This window comes from Mytilus californianus, unplaced genomic scaffold, assembly GCF_021869535.1.
Source record: "Mytilus californianus isolate M0D057914Y unplaced genomic scaffold, xbMytCali1.0.p SCAF_2, whole genome shotgun sequence".
In the NCBI taxonomy this organism is placed as follows: domain Eukaryota; kingdom Metazoa; phylum Mollusca; class Bivalvia; order Mytilida; family Mytilidae; genus Mytilus; species Mytilus californianus.
This window is the reverse complement of record NW_026262668.1, coordinates 32,309,244-32,326,425: the sequence shown is the minus strand read 5'-3', so window position 1 is coordinate 32,326,425 and position 17,182 is coordinate 32,309,244. Positions and strand designations below refer to the sequence as shown.

General features: G+C 32.3%; 2 protein-coding genes across 9 annotated transcripts in view; both read left to right on the top strand.

Moving 5' to 3' along the window:
• LOC127729724 (WD repeat, SAM and U-box domain-containing protein 1-like) overlaps positions 1-4,611 on the top strand; it is a 31,216-nt gene extending 26,605 nt beyond the window's left edge. For all 3 annotated transcript variants that reach the window (XM_052237597.1, XM_052237595.1, XM_052237596.1), the window contains exon 11: positions 690-4,611. In XM_052237597.1, the coding sequence (XP_052093557.1) occupies positions 690-841 (152 nt within the window). In that variant the 3' untranslated portion in view covers positions 842-4,611. The remainder of the gene's footprint in view (positions 1-689) is intronic.
• A 12,177-nt stretch (positions 4,612-16,788) lies between these two features.
• The window catches only part of LOC127729718 (bromodomain adjacent to zinc finger domain protein 2B-like), a 68,492-nt gene continuing 68,098 nt past the window's right edge, over positions 16,789-17,182 (top strand). For all 6 annotated transcript variants that reach the window (XM_052237581.1, XM_052237584.1, XM_052237583.1 and 3 more), the window contains exon 1: positions 16,789-16,893. The gene's annotated coding sequence lies outside the window, so the exon portion shown is untranslated. The remainder of the gene's footprint in view (positions 16,894-17,182) is intronic.

Sequence of the window (17,182 nt, the reverse complement as noted above, 5' to 3'; positions counted from 1 at the left end):
AATAGGTTTTTTTTTCTTACATTGGAAACAGCTTCCGTTTCTTTGAAACAAAACTTTCCTGAAGTAGTTAAGAGTAGTTTAATCTCATTAACAAAGTAAGCTGATTTCAGATATTTTGATGCAGGTTGGAAGCTAATCAGTGAATTAGAGTTGTCTCCTTTTGCCCATAAATTCTCTATTGAATAATACTCCATTTGTTTATTTGAATTACAGTAGTGAACACTCTCAAACTGGAATCAGAGTCAAATTCAGTACCTTTTAGCCAATTAATCCTTTTCTGATCATATATTATATCAATTTTCCTAGTTGATATATGTAAATGTTATTGTGATGGAATGAAAAATAAATGTCACCATGCTTATTATCTTTCCAAAAGAATGCCAGTTTCTCCAAGTTTGACTACATGTTATTGAAATATTATTTCAAAAAGTGCATCTCATTGCATACCATATTTCTCAATCTCAAGTTCCAAATATGTCAAACACCTATTGTTTTTTTCCTGTGAGATGTATTTAAATTGATTATTTGTGTTGTTGGGTTCCTGTCTCATTAAAATATACCCAAATTTTATTCATATTTAATATTTATGTGTGTACTTTTTCACAGAGTGCCATGGCAAGTTTATATTCTTGCTTCTAGTAAAGTGATTTAATGTAAATAAAATAGCTGGTTTGCTTGTTTAATTTCAGATGGTTATACATATGAAAGATCTGCTGTTGCTGGATGGATGGAGAAAGGAAAAACTACTAGTCCAATGACAAATGGAACTCTTAATACAAAACAACTTACACCAAATAGAAGTCTTAAAATGTTAATACAACGATATCTGCAGGGTCAGTGACTCTGTGCTTCTAGTTCATAACCATGATTTTATATTCAGTCAAGAAGGATTTAGTCCTGTAATTTCATTGGAGGAATAAGTCTGTGCATTTCCTTGACATAATGTCACATGAATAGAACCACTAGAAAAACCGTAGGACTGCATCATAATATTTTGCTGTTTTGAGAGTCTGCAATCTGAAGCTGATTTGATATATCTTGTACTGTTTTAATATTTAAATGAAATTTGTCCTGCTCAATGATGTGCAGTGTAGTTGTATACCATGTTATTATATTTCCTTCTTCCTCATTTTATCATTCTTATGGAGTGTTTTTAATTTCTATGCTACTGCAATATGTAAATCATAGTGGAAGATTCCCTTCTTATGGAAAAGAAGACTTGCAAAAACTTTTTTCCGAAAAGATTTAAACAAGCAGAAAAATTTGTTGCAGTGTGCAAAGTACAACTTTTTTTTTCGATTTTATGGAATTGTAAAGACCAATATGTTTATGATTTTTCTTTGCCCTCCAAAAGATTTATTTAATTTTCTTACTGGAAATTGGGGATACATTCATATTTTTGCCCCTAACTCTTTGTCATCCTTGGACTGCCTCTTGGTTTAATGACACATTAGTTGTAATTTTAAGAGTATGTATGTGCTGGACTCCAGCTCATTTCCAGTTGGTCATCCGAGTTCAAGCATTTAATGGTTTGGTTATGTCCAAATTCTGAATTACGGGTTCACCTGAAAATTTCCCAGAAAAAATTAACTATATATTTAAATGACCACAAGTTGATACTGATAAGAATTTGCAAGGATTTCCAATTTAATTAATTGATTTTATAACTCAAAATAATATATCAGAGGGTTTGAAATGACAAAATTAATTTGGATATAATTCGGTTTTTTTCACAAAACTTAATACTTGTGACCACACATTGCTGCAATGAATTTTTCTTTGTTACTGTGGATTCATAATTATTTGTTGAATACCAATTCGTGGATTTTGTGGGTACAGTGAGACCATGAATTTAAACGTTCAACGAATTACAAATTTTCTATAAGAATATATGCAGACTTTATAAAAACCACGAAATTAAATATCCACGAAAATGCAAGTTTTCCTCAATCCACGAAAATTGGTACCAATGAAAATAAATGAATCCACAGTACATTAATAGATTACTTTTCCTGACATCATCTTTATGTCTTCCATCATGAAGGTTAGGAGACATGCTTGTTTCTGATCAGCTCCACATATATTATATCACAGAAGCATGTCAAATAAAACTTTACTAAGGATTATAAAGGAATTAAATTATTATTATTATTATTTCAAGGCATTTTTAAAGCGCATTATATAACACTACAATTACTCTAAGCACTTTACATGTTAAACAAAAAATATATACACAAATTCGTACATACACCAAATTACAAAGTAAAAAAATATGTTTAAAAGCATACAAAATTCAAATCAAATATAAAAAATTAAGACTCTTAAAACCTCACCAAATTGGTTAAAAATATGGATTAAAAGAATTATCAATGAATTAGTAAAAATCTCAAAAATTATTGTCTAAACTAAATAATATAAATGGACTTAGAATTTGAATAGTCATAGACACTATTTGACAAAATTTCGTATGTAAAGTGAATGTGTGCACTTCCATATTTTTTGTTTTAATGAGATTGATTTCACTTCACATAAGTTAAACTTGACAGAATGCATTTTTTTGACTGATAACCGTTAGAACGTATTTTGTATAAATACACGGATATTATCAAGTGCAAAATAACAATCTTTATCGCTTGTTATAAATTCATTTCTTCAATGAATACTTATGAAAATATTTTTTAAGGACATAAATAAATAATATGAAATTGTTTTGTCATGAGAAAAGTGAAAAATATCATTAATATATATGCACACGTACCGAAAAATTGTGTTTGCGGATGAATATCTCTTATTGCTTGTTATATATTAATTCCATCAATACATATTCTTTAGTGGGAGAAATATGAATGCCTACTCAAATCAAACCTATTAGAAAAACGAATTATTACAGAAGAGTGTCCACCATGCACTTGCACTGCACTATCATTAGAATAGTAGAATAGAATGATGGTATAAATGGATGAAAATTTGGCGGTAGAGTTATTTAGATGATCTGCTATATATATAACTGTTGTACAAATATTAATATTATATATAACAACAAACCAGATTATACTGATAACAAATTATTGTCCCATGATTATATCACTACAATATAATAATTATTACGGTGAGGTTGAATTCTCTGTCACTTATTCATCATCCACATAGGAGCTTGTCTTAGAAAAAAAAAATAAAATCTATGTACCTTAACCTAACTTTCAGGTATAGAGATATTTTATTTTTTCTGAGACAAGTGCCTGTGACTATCCACCACAACTTGTGGTCATCCGATGTTCAGTACTTCAGTACTTTGATTTATTTTACCATATAATAATTGTCGAAGTGTACAAATAAAACTTAAAACTTGAAAAACTTGATTAACAAGTTTGATTAAATTCATGTTAAAAAATTAATGTAAGAAAGAAAATGTCTATAGAAGTGATTTTTTTCTTATATTGTAACTGTCATAATCAGTATAAAATATATTTGTGTTAAGTTTGGTCTACTGTTCTCTTAAATGCATAATCAAATATAATGAGTCATGTAATTGTATGTATATTTTCTAAGCATGGGGTTCTCCCCTTTAGTTAACAACTGTCCTAAAGCGCTTTCATAAATAAAATATTTGGTACTTCATTATACAATTATTGACTTTTGATGAGGTGATACAATAATTTATCAACTGCGGAGATATGATATTCACCGAGGCCAACAATTGTTTTACATGTATTATATTTCTTTTTTATTCATCTCCAATTTCTAGTATTTACTCAAGATATTAACTGCTCCTCTTATACTTAATATATTTTCTGCTTTGGCAGTTGCTAAACTTTTAAATTCTTGTTGAAATATTCAATAATACTTATTAAAACAAAAATTAAATCAAAATAAAGAAGAAGAAAAATGAGAATTTGTATGACGTAATAAGCCTTTGTTATTTGATGTTGCCCAAGAAAAACTATTTATAGGTACATGTTGGCTGTTCCAAATCTTATATTAACCTCTAATGACTTTTCTGCAGCGGTGAATATAACGTTTTATCATAAAGGATTTTCTATGTTTTTAGCCATGAGAAAAGAGAATTTTTATAGTCATATGATAAATAAAAATAGGTTGTGTTTCAATGGACCATTAATAATTTTCTTATGTCAGAGTAAATAAAGCGCTTTTATGATAAAGCAAAATTTCAGTGCTTTTAGTTGTGATCATTTTAGAATGTAATCCTTAAGGTTATGGTTTATACCAATAAGTATTTAATATACTCCTTTACATGAAGTTTTCATTATTATTTCAAAAGCTCCATTTGATATGTACTTGACAAACCCCACCTCACTAAAAGTCTGAAAATAAAGCAAAATCCCCCAAAAAGACAAATTTCAAACTTGATATGTCTACGTAGAATTTAAGATTTTCTTCACCTTAATGTTCTAAATTATTTTGTATAGTTCCTTGAAAAATAGTGTGATATTTGTTTATTTCCTATAGAAAATTTTTATGACTGTGATTTCCATTGTTGAATCTTTATAAGTATTCATGAATAATTTACAGTTGTAAATATATGGATAGATATGTTGTAATGTTTTTATATTAATTGTTGAATGTTTATGGAAAATTAAAAGATTAAACATATCAATGGCTCTGTAATAGACTTCTGACATTATATAACATTCAAATCCCTTTCCTAAGTTTTTATAACCCTTGGTCATGCACAGAGGTTAAATACTTGTATGTTATGGAATAAGATAATGACAAATATTATTCGCATAATAGATGGTATGAGGTTTCAAATAAGGTCAAGAAACAGCAAATTGGTGATGTCACAGATTTTTTATCTTTGTAAGATTTTGAATTCCACTTTGAATAAGAGTCAATTACCATTCCGCTATTTTGTGGTGCCTTATCACTTGCTGTAACTTTTTAACTTATTGTCTAGGAGTAACACGACGGGTGTTGCATGTGGAGCAGGTTCTGCTTACCCTACTGAGGCACCTGAGATCACCACCGGTTTTTTATGGGGTTCCTGTGGCTCAGTCTTTAGTTTTCTATGTTGTGTTTTCTGTACTGTTGTTGGTCTTTTGGTCTTTTTTTATGCCCCCGCCGTAGTGGTGGGGGCAATAAGTTTTACCCTTGTCCGTCTGTACGTCCGTCCGTACGTCCCAAAATTGATTTCCGTTCTCTAACTTAAGTTTGCCTCAACCAAATGTTATGAAACTGATACACAATGCTAATTACCACAAAACACAGATCAAGTTTGAATTTTGGTGGCGTCACTTTAACCGTTCTACAGTTATGCCCCTTTATAAATGGAAAAATTGCAAAATTTTTAGTTTCCGTTCTCTAACTTAAGTTTGCCTCAACCAAATGTTATGAAACTTATACACAATGCTTATTACCACAAAACACAGATCAAGTTTGAATTTTAGTGGCGTCACTTTAACCGTTCTAGAGTTATGCCCCTTTATAATTGAAAAAATTGCAAAATTTTTATTTTCTAAATATAATTATTTTTAAAATTGGAGTTATCTTCCTTTGTCCATGATTAATTGAATCAACTACAATCAATGCTTTATACAATGCAATGTTTAATTTTGACTTCCACTGATAAAACACAGATCAAGTTGAATTTGGGTAGTGTCACTTTAACCATTATTGAGTTATGCCCCTTTATAAATTGAAAGATTGCAAAATTTTATGAAACATTATGAAACCTATACACAATATTCATTACCACAAAACTAAGATCAAGTACAAATTTTTTGTTTCCTTTTTTGTAATTTTAGTTTGCCTCAACCAAATGTTATGAAACTTATACACAATGCTTATTACTACATAATACAGATTAAGTACGAAATTTGGTGGCGACACTTTTACCATTCTTGAGTTATGTCCCTTTAAAAACATAAAAATTGCTGAATTTTTTCGTTTCCGTTCTCTAACTTGAGTTTGTCTCAACCAAATGTTATAAAACTTATACACAACCGTTCTAGAGTTATGCGTGTTTACAAATAGAAAAATTGCTGAATTTCTAGTTTCTGTTCTCTACTTAAGTTAGCCTCAACCAAATGTTATGAGACTTACACACAATGCTTATTACCACAAAACTCAGTTCAAGTTCAAATTTGGGTAGCGTCACTTTTACCGTTCTTCAGTTATGTCCCTTTACAACTATATGATATGCAAGCGGGGGCATCATCTGTGTCCACATGTGGACACTATCCACATTTATTTTATTTTTTTGCCATGGTGTTGTCAGTTTATTTTCGACTTAGGAGTTTAAATGTTCCTTTGGTACTTTCGTCTCTCTTTGACATGTTAGCCTTATATGGAAGATAGAAAAAATATAATAATTAAACTGTTTTATTTGCTTTAATATGATTGAAAGAAAATTCTTGAAATAGAGGCACATTTGTAAAGAATGAAAAATAACCTGGTGAAAAATATCTTTCAGTTCTCTTTAATTCAATGGATAGACTTATTAAATAAGGAAAACATTAAATTGCTGTTGGTCATTTGATATTTTTATGCTCTGGCAATAAACAATGGGGGCCTCGGTGGCAGAGTGGTCTAAGTAATTACTACTGTAATCACTAGCCAGTCAACACTGAGGTTGTGAGTTCGAACCCCGCTCGTGCAGATGCACTCGACTCCAATCTTAATTGACTAGGATTGTCAGTTTTCCTATCGAAGGTCGGTGGTTTTCTCCGGGCACTCCGGCTTCCTCCACCAATAAAAACTGTCCGCCACGAAATAGCCCAAAAGTGGCGTTAAAACACCAAAAATCAATCAAAATCAATAAACAATGAAGGTTGACGAATATTAATTTACCTTGTCAGTCCATCTGACTGTCCACATTTAGGGTATATGGTTTGTCTGTTGAACTTTTCTTGCAGCATTGTTATAATCCTACTTCAAATTATACCTAGCAAGGGCTATATTGATTTTGACCTGTATGTCAGTCATTTTCGGTTCTGGATGCTAACTTGAATACTATATATCTGAATGCAACCTTACCTGGCAATATGGTTACAAACGAGAGGAAATTCCTATATATTTAGAGTTTACCAGGTCAACTACCAAGGTCATAGTTACTATAAATAGACCGAAATATGTGCAAAAAGAGGTTTGAAATACAATATTAAAAACTACATATGGGATTGCAGTCTTACTTGCTTATATGGTCACAAATACTGAGAGGAATATCCCTATTGATTTTGATTTCAATATCTCCATGGTCAAGGTCAAAGTAACTATATAAAATAGACTGCAATTTGTGCTGGAAAGTATTTTCAAAATGAAATTTGTGCAGAAATGTGGTTAATGGATGCTAAATGAAATACTACATATGGGATTTCAACCTTACATGGATAAGAACACTCACTTAGTCCGATTTTTAGAGGCCAAATTTAGGCTTTCATTGCCCTACTCCTTGTGAAATTCTGTGTCAAAAACTTTTCTAATTTTTATGCTCCAATTGCATAAGTACTAGTTACATGATTTATTTATATATATATATGGGGAACTACTAGTGGTAAGTCAATGATATTTGGTATGCAGTTGTATTAGCGATGGCACATCTCATTTCCATGGAGATTATTGTGCCCTGTCCTCCGAGTCATTGTCCATCGACTTTGAAAATTTTGCTTAGTTGCCATGTAGTAGTTTGTGATTAGGTCAGTTTATTGGGAACCACTAGTGGAAGGCCAATGATATTTGGTATGCAGTTGTATTAGCATTGGCACATCTCATTTCCATGGAGATTGTTAGGCCTTGTACCTTAACTCATGGTTCCTTGACTTTGAATATTTTGCATAACGTACATGTTAAAGTCTTTGAAAGTATTGCTATTTTAATTTCAATATTTGCATTTTACTACCAAAATAACAAAAAGGCGGGACATATCTCTGAGTTAAAAGTTTATTTATTTTTTGGGCGAACAAAAGAGGATGTAAGAACCTCTACGCCCCCCCCCCCCCCCCTGACACACACACATAAACCTACATGTATAAGTTTTAATGACGCTTTAACTGATCAGGTTTCGTAAGGTTGTTGAAAGAACGCCATTGCTTTACACGCTATCCAGCACTTGCTCCATTATGTATATAAGTGCGATATCAAAGTCCGTCTGATTGATTCATTTGTATTTATTAGCAATTTGATGATAATAGCTTAAGACATGTGTTACCTCTGGTCGGGCTTACTGTTGTATTTACATAAATATGCTGACAAACTTTTTCTTTTCATAGGTCACTAGTTTCAAGCTATCCTACAATATATCATACTACAATTCTCGACACTATAACTATAGTCAATAGATCTATAGTTTTAGTGACAACATGTCGTCTCTAACAGTGGTATTTTGAATTCATCCGTCTATCCTCTAATCACCAATACTTCGAACGATTTTTTTCTTCAAGTGATGTGCCTGTAATATTGACTGCTGGACCGACTGGACGTAAAGGGGCTATCATCAGTTTGAAAGTTTGGTATTGATTCCGGATCTTTGATAGTTACAGATTAAGTTGATTACCGTGAACTTTGATAGAATTGGAACGATTTAGCGCTTGTCATTTTTCTATTATTGAAGACCATATGTTGCCCTCAAATTCACTGGTGTTAAACTGATCGTGGTAACTGCAGTTATCACAATGTTACCACGATCCCAATATGGCGGAGGTAGAAATAGGTGAAATCTTTGTCTGCTAATTTCTCCGTGTAAACTTGTTGTTTTCAAGAATTACTCAGCGTCAGGTTGATCTGTACGGTATTGTTGTGTGTGTGTGTGTGTGTATGGCCTCGTTACCAAAATAATAGCCATCGAAAATTTTAGGAAGATAATCGTAACTCCAAACGAAGATAATCGTAACTTGTGGACAAATAACTAGAAAGATAATCGTAACTGTAGACTATTTCTATGATAACAGTAACTGATTTTTATCAGTAACCTCTGATAACGATTATTTGATAAAAGATTGCGTCATAATAACAACGAACGCGATAGTGCTATATCATTTTGTGTTCACCACCGTACCTCAATGGACGACTAAAATGTGGTATGAAATTATTATGCACACAACTTTTCCAATCATTCCAACACAGATTTGATCACTTTATTAGCATGAATTTAGATTTTTTTTACAAATATATGTATAGAATTGAATCATACATTTATTGTTGTCTAACTGTCAAAAGAGAAATAAAGAGATGTGGTATGATTGCCAATGAGACAACTATCCACCAGAGACCAAAAGACGTAGATGTAAGCAACTACGGGTAATTGTACGGCCTTCAACAATGTACAAAACTCATAGAGAAAGCTAGCGACAATCACTAAATTACAGGCTCCTGGCGTGGGGCAGGGGTATACAGAATGTAGCAGGGTTAAACATGCTTGTGAGCGCTCTCGTCCCCTTACCTGGGACATTAGTGTAAGAGCACAACACAAGAACAAACTATAAAAATCAATTGAAAAAAGGCTTAACGACTCATGAGATCGACACAAAGCAACAACAACAAAAAACTAAAGGAAACACTAAAGACGCAAAGTACAGATCTATGAGTTTTCACAGTTACTGAAAGCTATTTCAAAACTAACTACAACGTTTAAATAAATCATGCTTCCCAATTAAAATCAATCAGTACACGTCAATTAGATTTATTGTAAAACGTCAAAAACAATCCGAGAAAAACATGACCTTGTGTAATACCAAAATATAAGTATCGGCTGGATATAGGATCATAAGTGTTAAAACTGTATAGGGATAAATATTAAGTTATGTTTTACTAATAATTAACTCTAATTACAATGTTGAATTCATAACCTTTTAGAAGAAATTAAAAAAAAAAGGATTAATATACGTACATGGCGTGTACCTAAAATTGGTAAAGGTTACTTATAATTAATTTGAGAATGAAAACTATGTGCTTATGGATATATATGATTGTGATGATTGTTGCTATTTGGACAAAAGTACAATACTTCTCAAATAAACTACTTTATTTTTGTTATACATAGTAATCAGTTTAATAAAAACCGAACTACGGGAAATCTAAAGAAAACTCTTGATCCAGTTGTTTGTATTCCCTGTCATTCCTTGGGTGATGTTGTGGATAAGTAGACTATGGATGACTTTGTCAGATGCCTTACAACAAAATAATTAGGCTGTTTCATGCTGACCAGACATGTTGCATCTAAATTGTCTGCATGGGTGTGTGTTTCATGTAGTTTTTTTTTTACCCGAGATTGCTTTTTTAAATTGCCATTTATGATATAAGCCGTGTCTGATGAATCGTCGTGTAGTAATCCTGATATTCTTATAAATGTGGTTTATTACTCCCATCTAATCGTTTATGCTATGTATAGGTCCAAACTGTTTCATAGTCAGAAGTGCTGTCAGCTTTACTACTTTGTGTTACTATGTCTTCTATGTAATTCCAAAACGGCTTTCTTATTTCTCACTGGTTTTGCTCTTCAGTTCTTTTTATGTAGTAGCATCTTTTTTATCCCCAGTTTATTCTTTTTGTATGCTCTATTCTATCTTTTGATAAGCCATCTTGCATCTGTCCCCGCCCTGAGGTGACTGGGGAATAAAAATATGGTCACTCTTGGTCTTCTTCCGACCGACAGTAAAACCCTTGCCAAATTGGAGCGACCGTTTTGGGTGTGCGGGATGTATAAATACGCAGCAACGTCCAGTTAGAATGTGGACGCTAAATCCGATGCCTAATATAAAGAGAGAGGTCCACGCTATCTGCACCTTAAAACCCCTTGTAACAACTCTGTATAGATGACCTGTTGCAAGGAAAAATCGTCCCTTCCCAACATATCCTCAATTTCCAGTGGAAGTCCAAATTTTTCGACCTTCATCTCGGACAGCCCTATTACAGGACCTACCTATTGTATTTATGTTAATTTGTTCTCGTCCTGAACATGCATGAAATATTTGCCACTGGACATTGTGCAATCAATCAATCTTATATATATATATATATAGCTGTCATCAAGGGCATCCATTTTTTTCACGACCATCATTAATGGTCGAAAGCGCATCTGATGCAGTAGAAGTGGTACCGTTAATGTCATTTCTACCACTGGGTCAATACCTCTGTTGGTGGACTTTTATTCGCTGAGGGTATCACCAGCCACGTAGCCGGTAGGTCGTTACTGGCATGCAAATACGGATACTGTTTGATTGAAATTTGCTGTTATAATTTTTAATTTTTTTTCAAATTAAGGAATATATCTTCCGCATGCAAAGCTTTGATTCCTTATCAAGATTTGGCTATATTTAGGTCTTTTTTGGTTTTGTAGGCTCTTGAACGTTTGTATAAGGTTTTGGATTTTCAAATATTTAGCCTCGAGCATCACTGAAGAGACATAATATGAGTTGTCGAAATACACATCTGGTGCAGGAAAATTGGTACCGTTAATCTTATAACTACCACTGGGTCGATATCTCTGTAAGTCAGAACTGCAAGTCCCAGAGAGTATCTCCAGCCCAGTAGCCAGTACTTACATTTAGTTCTGCCATGCAGAAACGGATATTGATTGATTGAAATTTGCTGTTATAAAATTTTAAAAACCATGTAAATAAAGGACTATATCTTCTTCTTTAAGTATGCACTATACCATCAATATTACCGTAAATTTTAATTTGTAAAATATATAGACTATATCTACAAAGCAAAAAGTAAATTAGTTTAAGATAACCAATTATTCAGTAATTCTTGTCACACCATCAAACTTTTAAACAAGATTTAGATATAATCGCCTCCCCCATTAACAGATAAAGTTACGATTATCACTGATAAGTTACTATTGTCATGTCTAAATTGAAACTATCTGATTATCATATCAAACAAATTTCATGAAGTTACGATTATCTTCCTTAAATTTTCGATGACTTTTTTTTTATGAATAGGCTATATATGATATTAACAAATAACACACACACACACACAACAAGACCATACAGATCACCTGACGGCTGAGTAATTCTTGAAAACAACACGTATTCACGGAGAAATTAGCAGAAAACGATTTCACCTAATTCTACCTCCGCCATATTGGGATCGTGGTAATTGCAGGTAATTGCAGTTACCACGATTGTAAATTGGAGATCAAGATTAAAAGTCTGATTTAAAGAATAGCATAAATAGGAGGGAACTTTGTGAAATCTTGTTCCCCCAATTCATTTCTATAAATTTCTATGAATAAAAGTAGATATGAGGTATAAATCAATGAGATGCAGCAACTTAACACATACAGAAACCAAAAAGACATTCAGAGGGCAACATACGGTCTTTAATATGTTAGTATTTGACAACAGATAAGGATATAGTTATGGAATGTTACATATACTCTTAGGCCTATATTAATATCAAATCAGTGTCAAATTCAATTTCAAATATTTCATTTGACCAATCAATGAACCACTGGGGATTATAAAATAATGCCGAGTCATAATTCCAGACTGCAAACTCATATGTTGCAATAAATGGCAAGGCTTGTCTAGCAGGAAAACAGCAATATAGATAAGGAGAAGTGGTATATAGGTTTAAGGATTGCCAGTGAGACAACTATCAACCAAAGACATAAAAGGGATGTTTTAAAACATCTAAAGGACAATGTATGACCGTCAACAATATGATGCAACGTCCTTATATATAGTAAAGTAAGCTAAATTGTTAAGAGTTTAGACAATAAACATTTGAATATAAATGACCCCGACATGACAAAATGTGAAACAATTCAAAATAGAAAACCAAAGATCTGATTTATGCTTAAGTAACAAGTAAAATAAAAACAATTAAAAACCAATTGTTCAGAGAACAATTGAAGGTCTTTCCACTTCTTACGATGTATTTTGATACGAAAATATTAAAAATCGGTTAAAAATGTCATTTCCAGTGTCAAATGATAGCTCATTGTTTGCTGATTCCAAAAATATATGGTTTCTATACAATTTTGTTTGAAATAAGGGAGGTAATTTGTTACTTCCGGTCTAAAAAAATATCACTTCCGGTATTATTTGATTATTTATTTGACACTGCTTTCAAAAATATATTGTTATGTATACTTTTACATGCAATAAGTACAAAAAATGGACACTTCCGGTTTACACAAGGTCACTTCCGGTTTGCTTTTTCAAGGTCACATGGCTTGGTACCTAATGCACAAAGTCCTTTGACTTTATTATGTATAAATATGAATTTAAAGCAAAGGTCAAAATCTAGACTGTCAAACTTATCTATGACCTTGACCTCAATTTCAAGGTCATAAACCAAGGACCTCAAATCAAAAGACCCTATGTCTTTAATATGCATAGTTAATGAGTTACCACATGTCGCAAATGACAAATTAATAAAAAATATATTGTCAATATCTTGTACGGTTTATGAAAAGAAGTGAGAATAAGTCAAATTCAAAATTTAGAATTTGACCTTGACCTTTGACCTTGACCTAATTTTCTTTTTTTAGGACCAAGGACCTCATATCCAAAGACCCTAGGTCCCTAACACTTTTAGTTTTCCATTTACAAATGCAAATTACTTATATCAAATGCATAAGGGGAAATAACTCTCATATGGCGTCTCCGGATAGCTTCGGTTCAAATGATACCCTTAATCCTGAAGATATAACGAGCAATTTGGTAAAATAAATTTGTCGTAATCTTTTACTGTTGCGAAGGAGTAGTGGACACAAGAAAAGAGACATCTTGCCAAACAACAATACTGCGCAAGAACAAAAATTAGGCGGAAGAAAAAAAATAATAAACAGAACAAAAGCAATAGGTCTTTCCACGGAAAAGTGGAAAGACCTAAATATGTCAGTCAGCAACAAACAACAAGCACATCAATAATGTGGCGGATGTTAACATGTTGATGAACGCTCAACTCGAGCCCGCTGCAACCGGGGACAGTGGTTTAACAGTGCAACATAAGAAGTAACAATAAAAACCATTTGACTCATCAATTTGACATTTAGCACATAAAATCTAACTGTTAGTATAATAGTCCCAGATAAAATCCATAACAAAAAGTAGAAAGCACACAAGGTACCAATCTAAGAGTACTCGTGGTTACTGTTGGAATGCTAGTTCAAAGACAATTCCGACTAATGAATATATATATAAAGCATGTTTCCCAAGGATAAAATAGCACGCCTATAAAGAGTTAAAACCCTAACTGAAAATACAAAGTTGACCAAACAGTGAACTCCCCGACCAGGAGAGAGGAATTGAATGATAGTGCAAAGAGATTACAATATTGCAACAGACAAACTATAATTGTACTGCAACAAACATCAAACAATGATACACACGTATAAGCAATTATATAGAGTATTATGGATTCTACCATTCCATCCATTGATTACGAGATAGTTGAATTTCAAACTTATAAATGCATGCGAGGTTTACCGAGCATTTTAAGATTTTAAAATGTAACTATCGAGAGTGGATAATAACAAAAACGATACTGTTTTACTGCACCAGATGCGCATTCCGAATAATAAATGTCTCTTCAAAATTCAAGATCTCTGCTTGAGGTCAAAATGTTTGAAAATACAAAACCTTATACAAACGGTGAAGAGCTGACGAATCCAAAAAAGGACAAAACGTGTAGCCAAACCCGTACAAGGTATCAGAGATATGCACGAGGGAGATACATTCCTTGATTTAGAATAATTTCCAAAATTTTATTTCGTCAAATTTGAATAAAACAAAAATACGTATTTTCATGACAGTGCCAAAGTATTGGCCACTGGGCTTGTGATACGCTCGGAGACTAACAGTCCACTAGCAGAGGTATAGAAAAAGGGATTCAAAATTAACGGTACCTATCAATTTTACTACTACAGATGCGCATTTGAACAATTAATGTTATCTTCAGTGATGCTAGAGGTCAAAATATTTCAAAATGCAAAACCTAATTCAATCTTTTAACAGATAAAACCAAAGGTGACCAAAAGTAAAGCGGAGCTATGCACGAAGGAGATACGTGTTTTTTTTAGCTATACATGAGACACTAAGGTACCCATAATTCCGCGGCCTTTTAGTCAATATCGATCATACTGATACGTTGAAAGTTGGTCAACGTTACATTTATGGTGCTGTCGATAAAAAATATTCCTGGGCGATGGGGCGGCTATTTTCTTTATTTGATCAAGCTTGGTTTTTACACTATTTAAAAAAATAACTATTTGAAAATAACAGGCCAACAAGCTTCGGGTTACAAATGAAGTATGTTAAGTGACATTTTAACGAAAAATGTATATACCATCTATAAAGCACTAGTATATATCTTTAGCACATCTTTGAACATTTTAAATTGAATACTTATTTAAATACGATCAATATTTTGGCCTTTTCCTGGAGATTAATAAGCGTAAAATTGAGAGCTTGAGTGAAAAATGAAAAATTATAAGTCACGTAAATTTATTATTTAAAAATCATATTTCCAGGGGGTAGCGCTCCTGAAATTAAGATATTAGAAGACCATATTTGGACAAACAAAAAACCTATATATTCCATTTTTATCTTATTTTAGGAGGGCGGGGGTAGCGCTCCTGAGATTAAGATATTTGATGACCATATCTTAACATAAAAAAAAGCCTATAGATTCCATTTTTTTCTTATTTTTTGACAAAAAAAAACTATACATTCCATTTTTTTATTATTTTTGGAGGGCGCTCGCCGAGTGCACCCCGTTTGAATCCGCGCCTGCCGCTATACATATGTGTATTCATGTCCGTCTATACCTACAAATAACATAAATCCCGTTAGTATAATAGTCCCACATAGAAGGCTGGCCCTGGATTCTGTTTTTTGCAAAAATGAGACAGTCCAATTTTTACCATCCCTCCGGCTCTTCAAAGGTGAGATAAAAATAAATCGTCTGTTTAATTTATATAACAACATTTTTTTTTAATTCAAGGTCTCTGTTGTATTTGCAATGAATTTATTATGTCCCAGCAATGATGTTTAATTAATTGTTAAAAAATAACTTAATTTATAACGAAAGACCTTATTTTTTGATCAAATTATTCCCATCCCCGTTATATTATACAATTGTTCTCAATAATAAAACTAGTTATATATATCGACATCGTGTATAAATCTCAGGTATTCTGTAGATTAATTCTTATTGTATCTATTTTTATTACTTTCTAAAAATAGGTGCAAACAAAAATGTGTCGTCTGTTCATATCTCGCTCATATTAATGTAAAGAACTAAAGTTAATAGTAAAAAGGACCTTATAAAAAAAATATCCTTAGCTTCAAATACCTTGCGCGTGTCAAATGTTTGCAGATATGCAAATATTCATGACGTCACCAAATTTAGTCGATCTACATGCGTTCAACCTATAAACAATCAAGAAATCATCCATTACTTTGAAAAAGAAGAAGCTTCAAATTAACTGGTATTCCCACTTTCTTAATTAAGTATTTTTTAAAGCAAGTTTAGAAAAATTTGTCCAACAAACTAATTATTTCACCAGTTGTATCAAAGAACAGAAAACATTTGTTTTCGATGTAGTTTTCATTTATTGATAAATATGTATCAAAACATGTCAGTTTTCACTGATACAGTAGTGAGTAGATTTTAGTGAATTGTTGAATAAAGAAAGATATGATTAAAATTCTGATTACATAACATTAAAGAAGAGGTTTACAGCTTTCCAATGATACCCAACAAGTGCTATTTTTGATTACTTACATGTGAGAAAAGCGCGTGCAAATTAGCGAAAATTTGTCAGGGTTTTGAGTTGGAATATTATTGACGATTAATTCTCCCTGCCCGATCCATTATCATTTACAACAAACCACCATATTTAAAACTCGCACTGTTTGTTTGCCGACAATCCTTTGTCTAGTTTTGTCGTGAATTAGGGTGAAAATTAACAAAATTAAGGTAGGTAGCATAACAAATTTATCTTTGTGGACAATTTTATGCAAATTAGGAAGGTTATTTACATGACTTTTGGTGTAATTTAGGGATAAAGTAAATTTTCTTCAGATGATAAATATAACATCTCATTTCTAAGTCTATCGAGTGTGTAAGTTGTATGGAAGCCATTTTTGATGAATTAAATTGTTAGGGTTGTGAATTTTTACTGACATTGAAACATTTGATGCATATTTTTTGAAATGCTGCATTTGAAAGATTTCTGAAGCTGATTTCATAAGATTTACAGAAATGA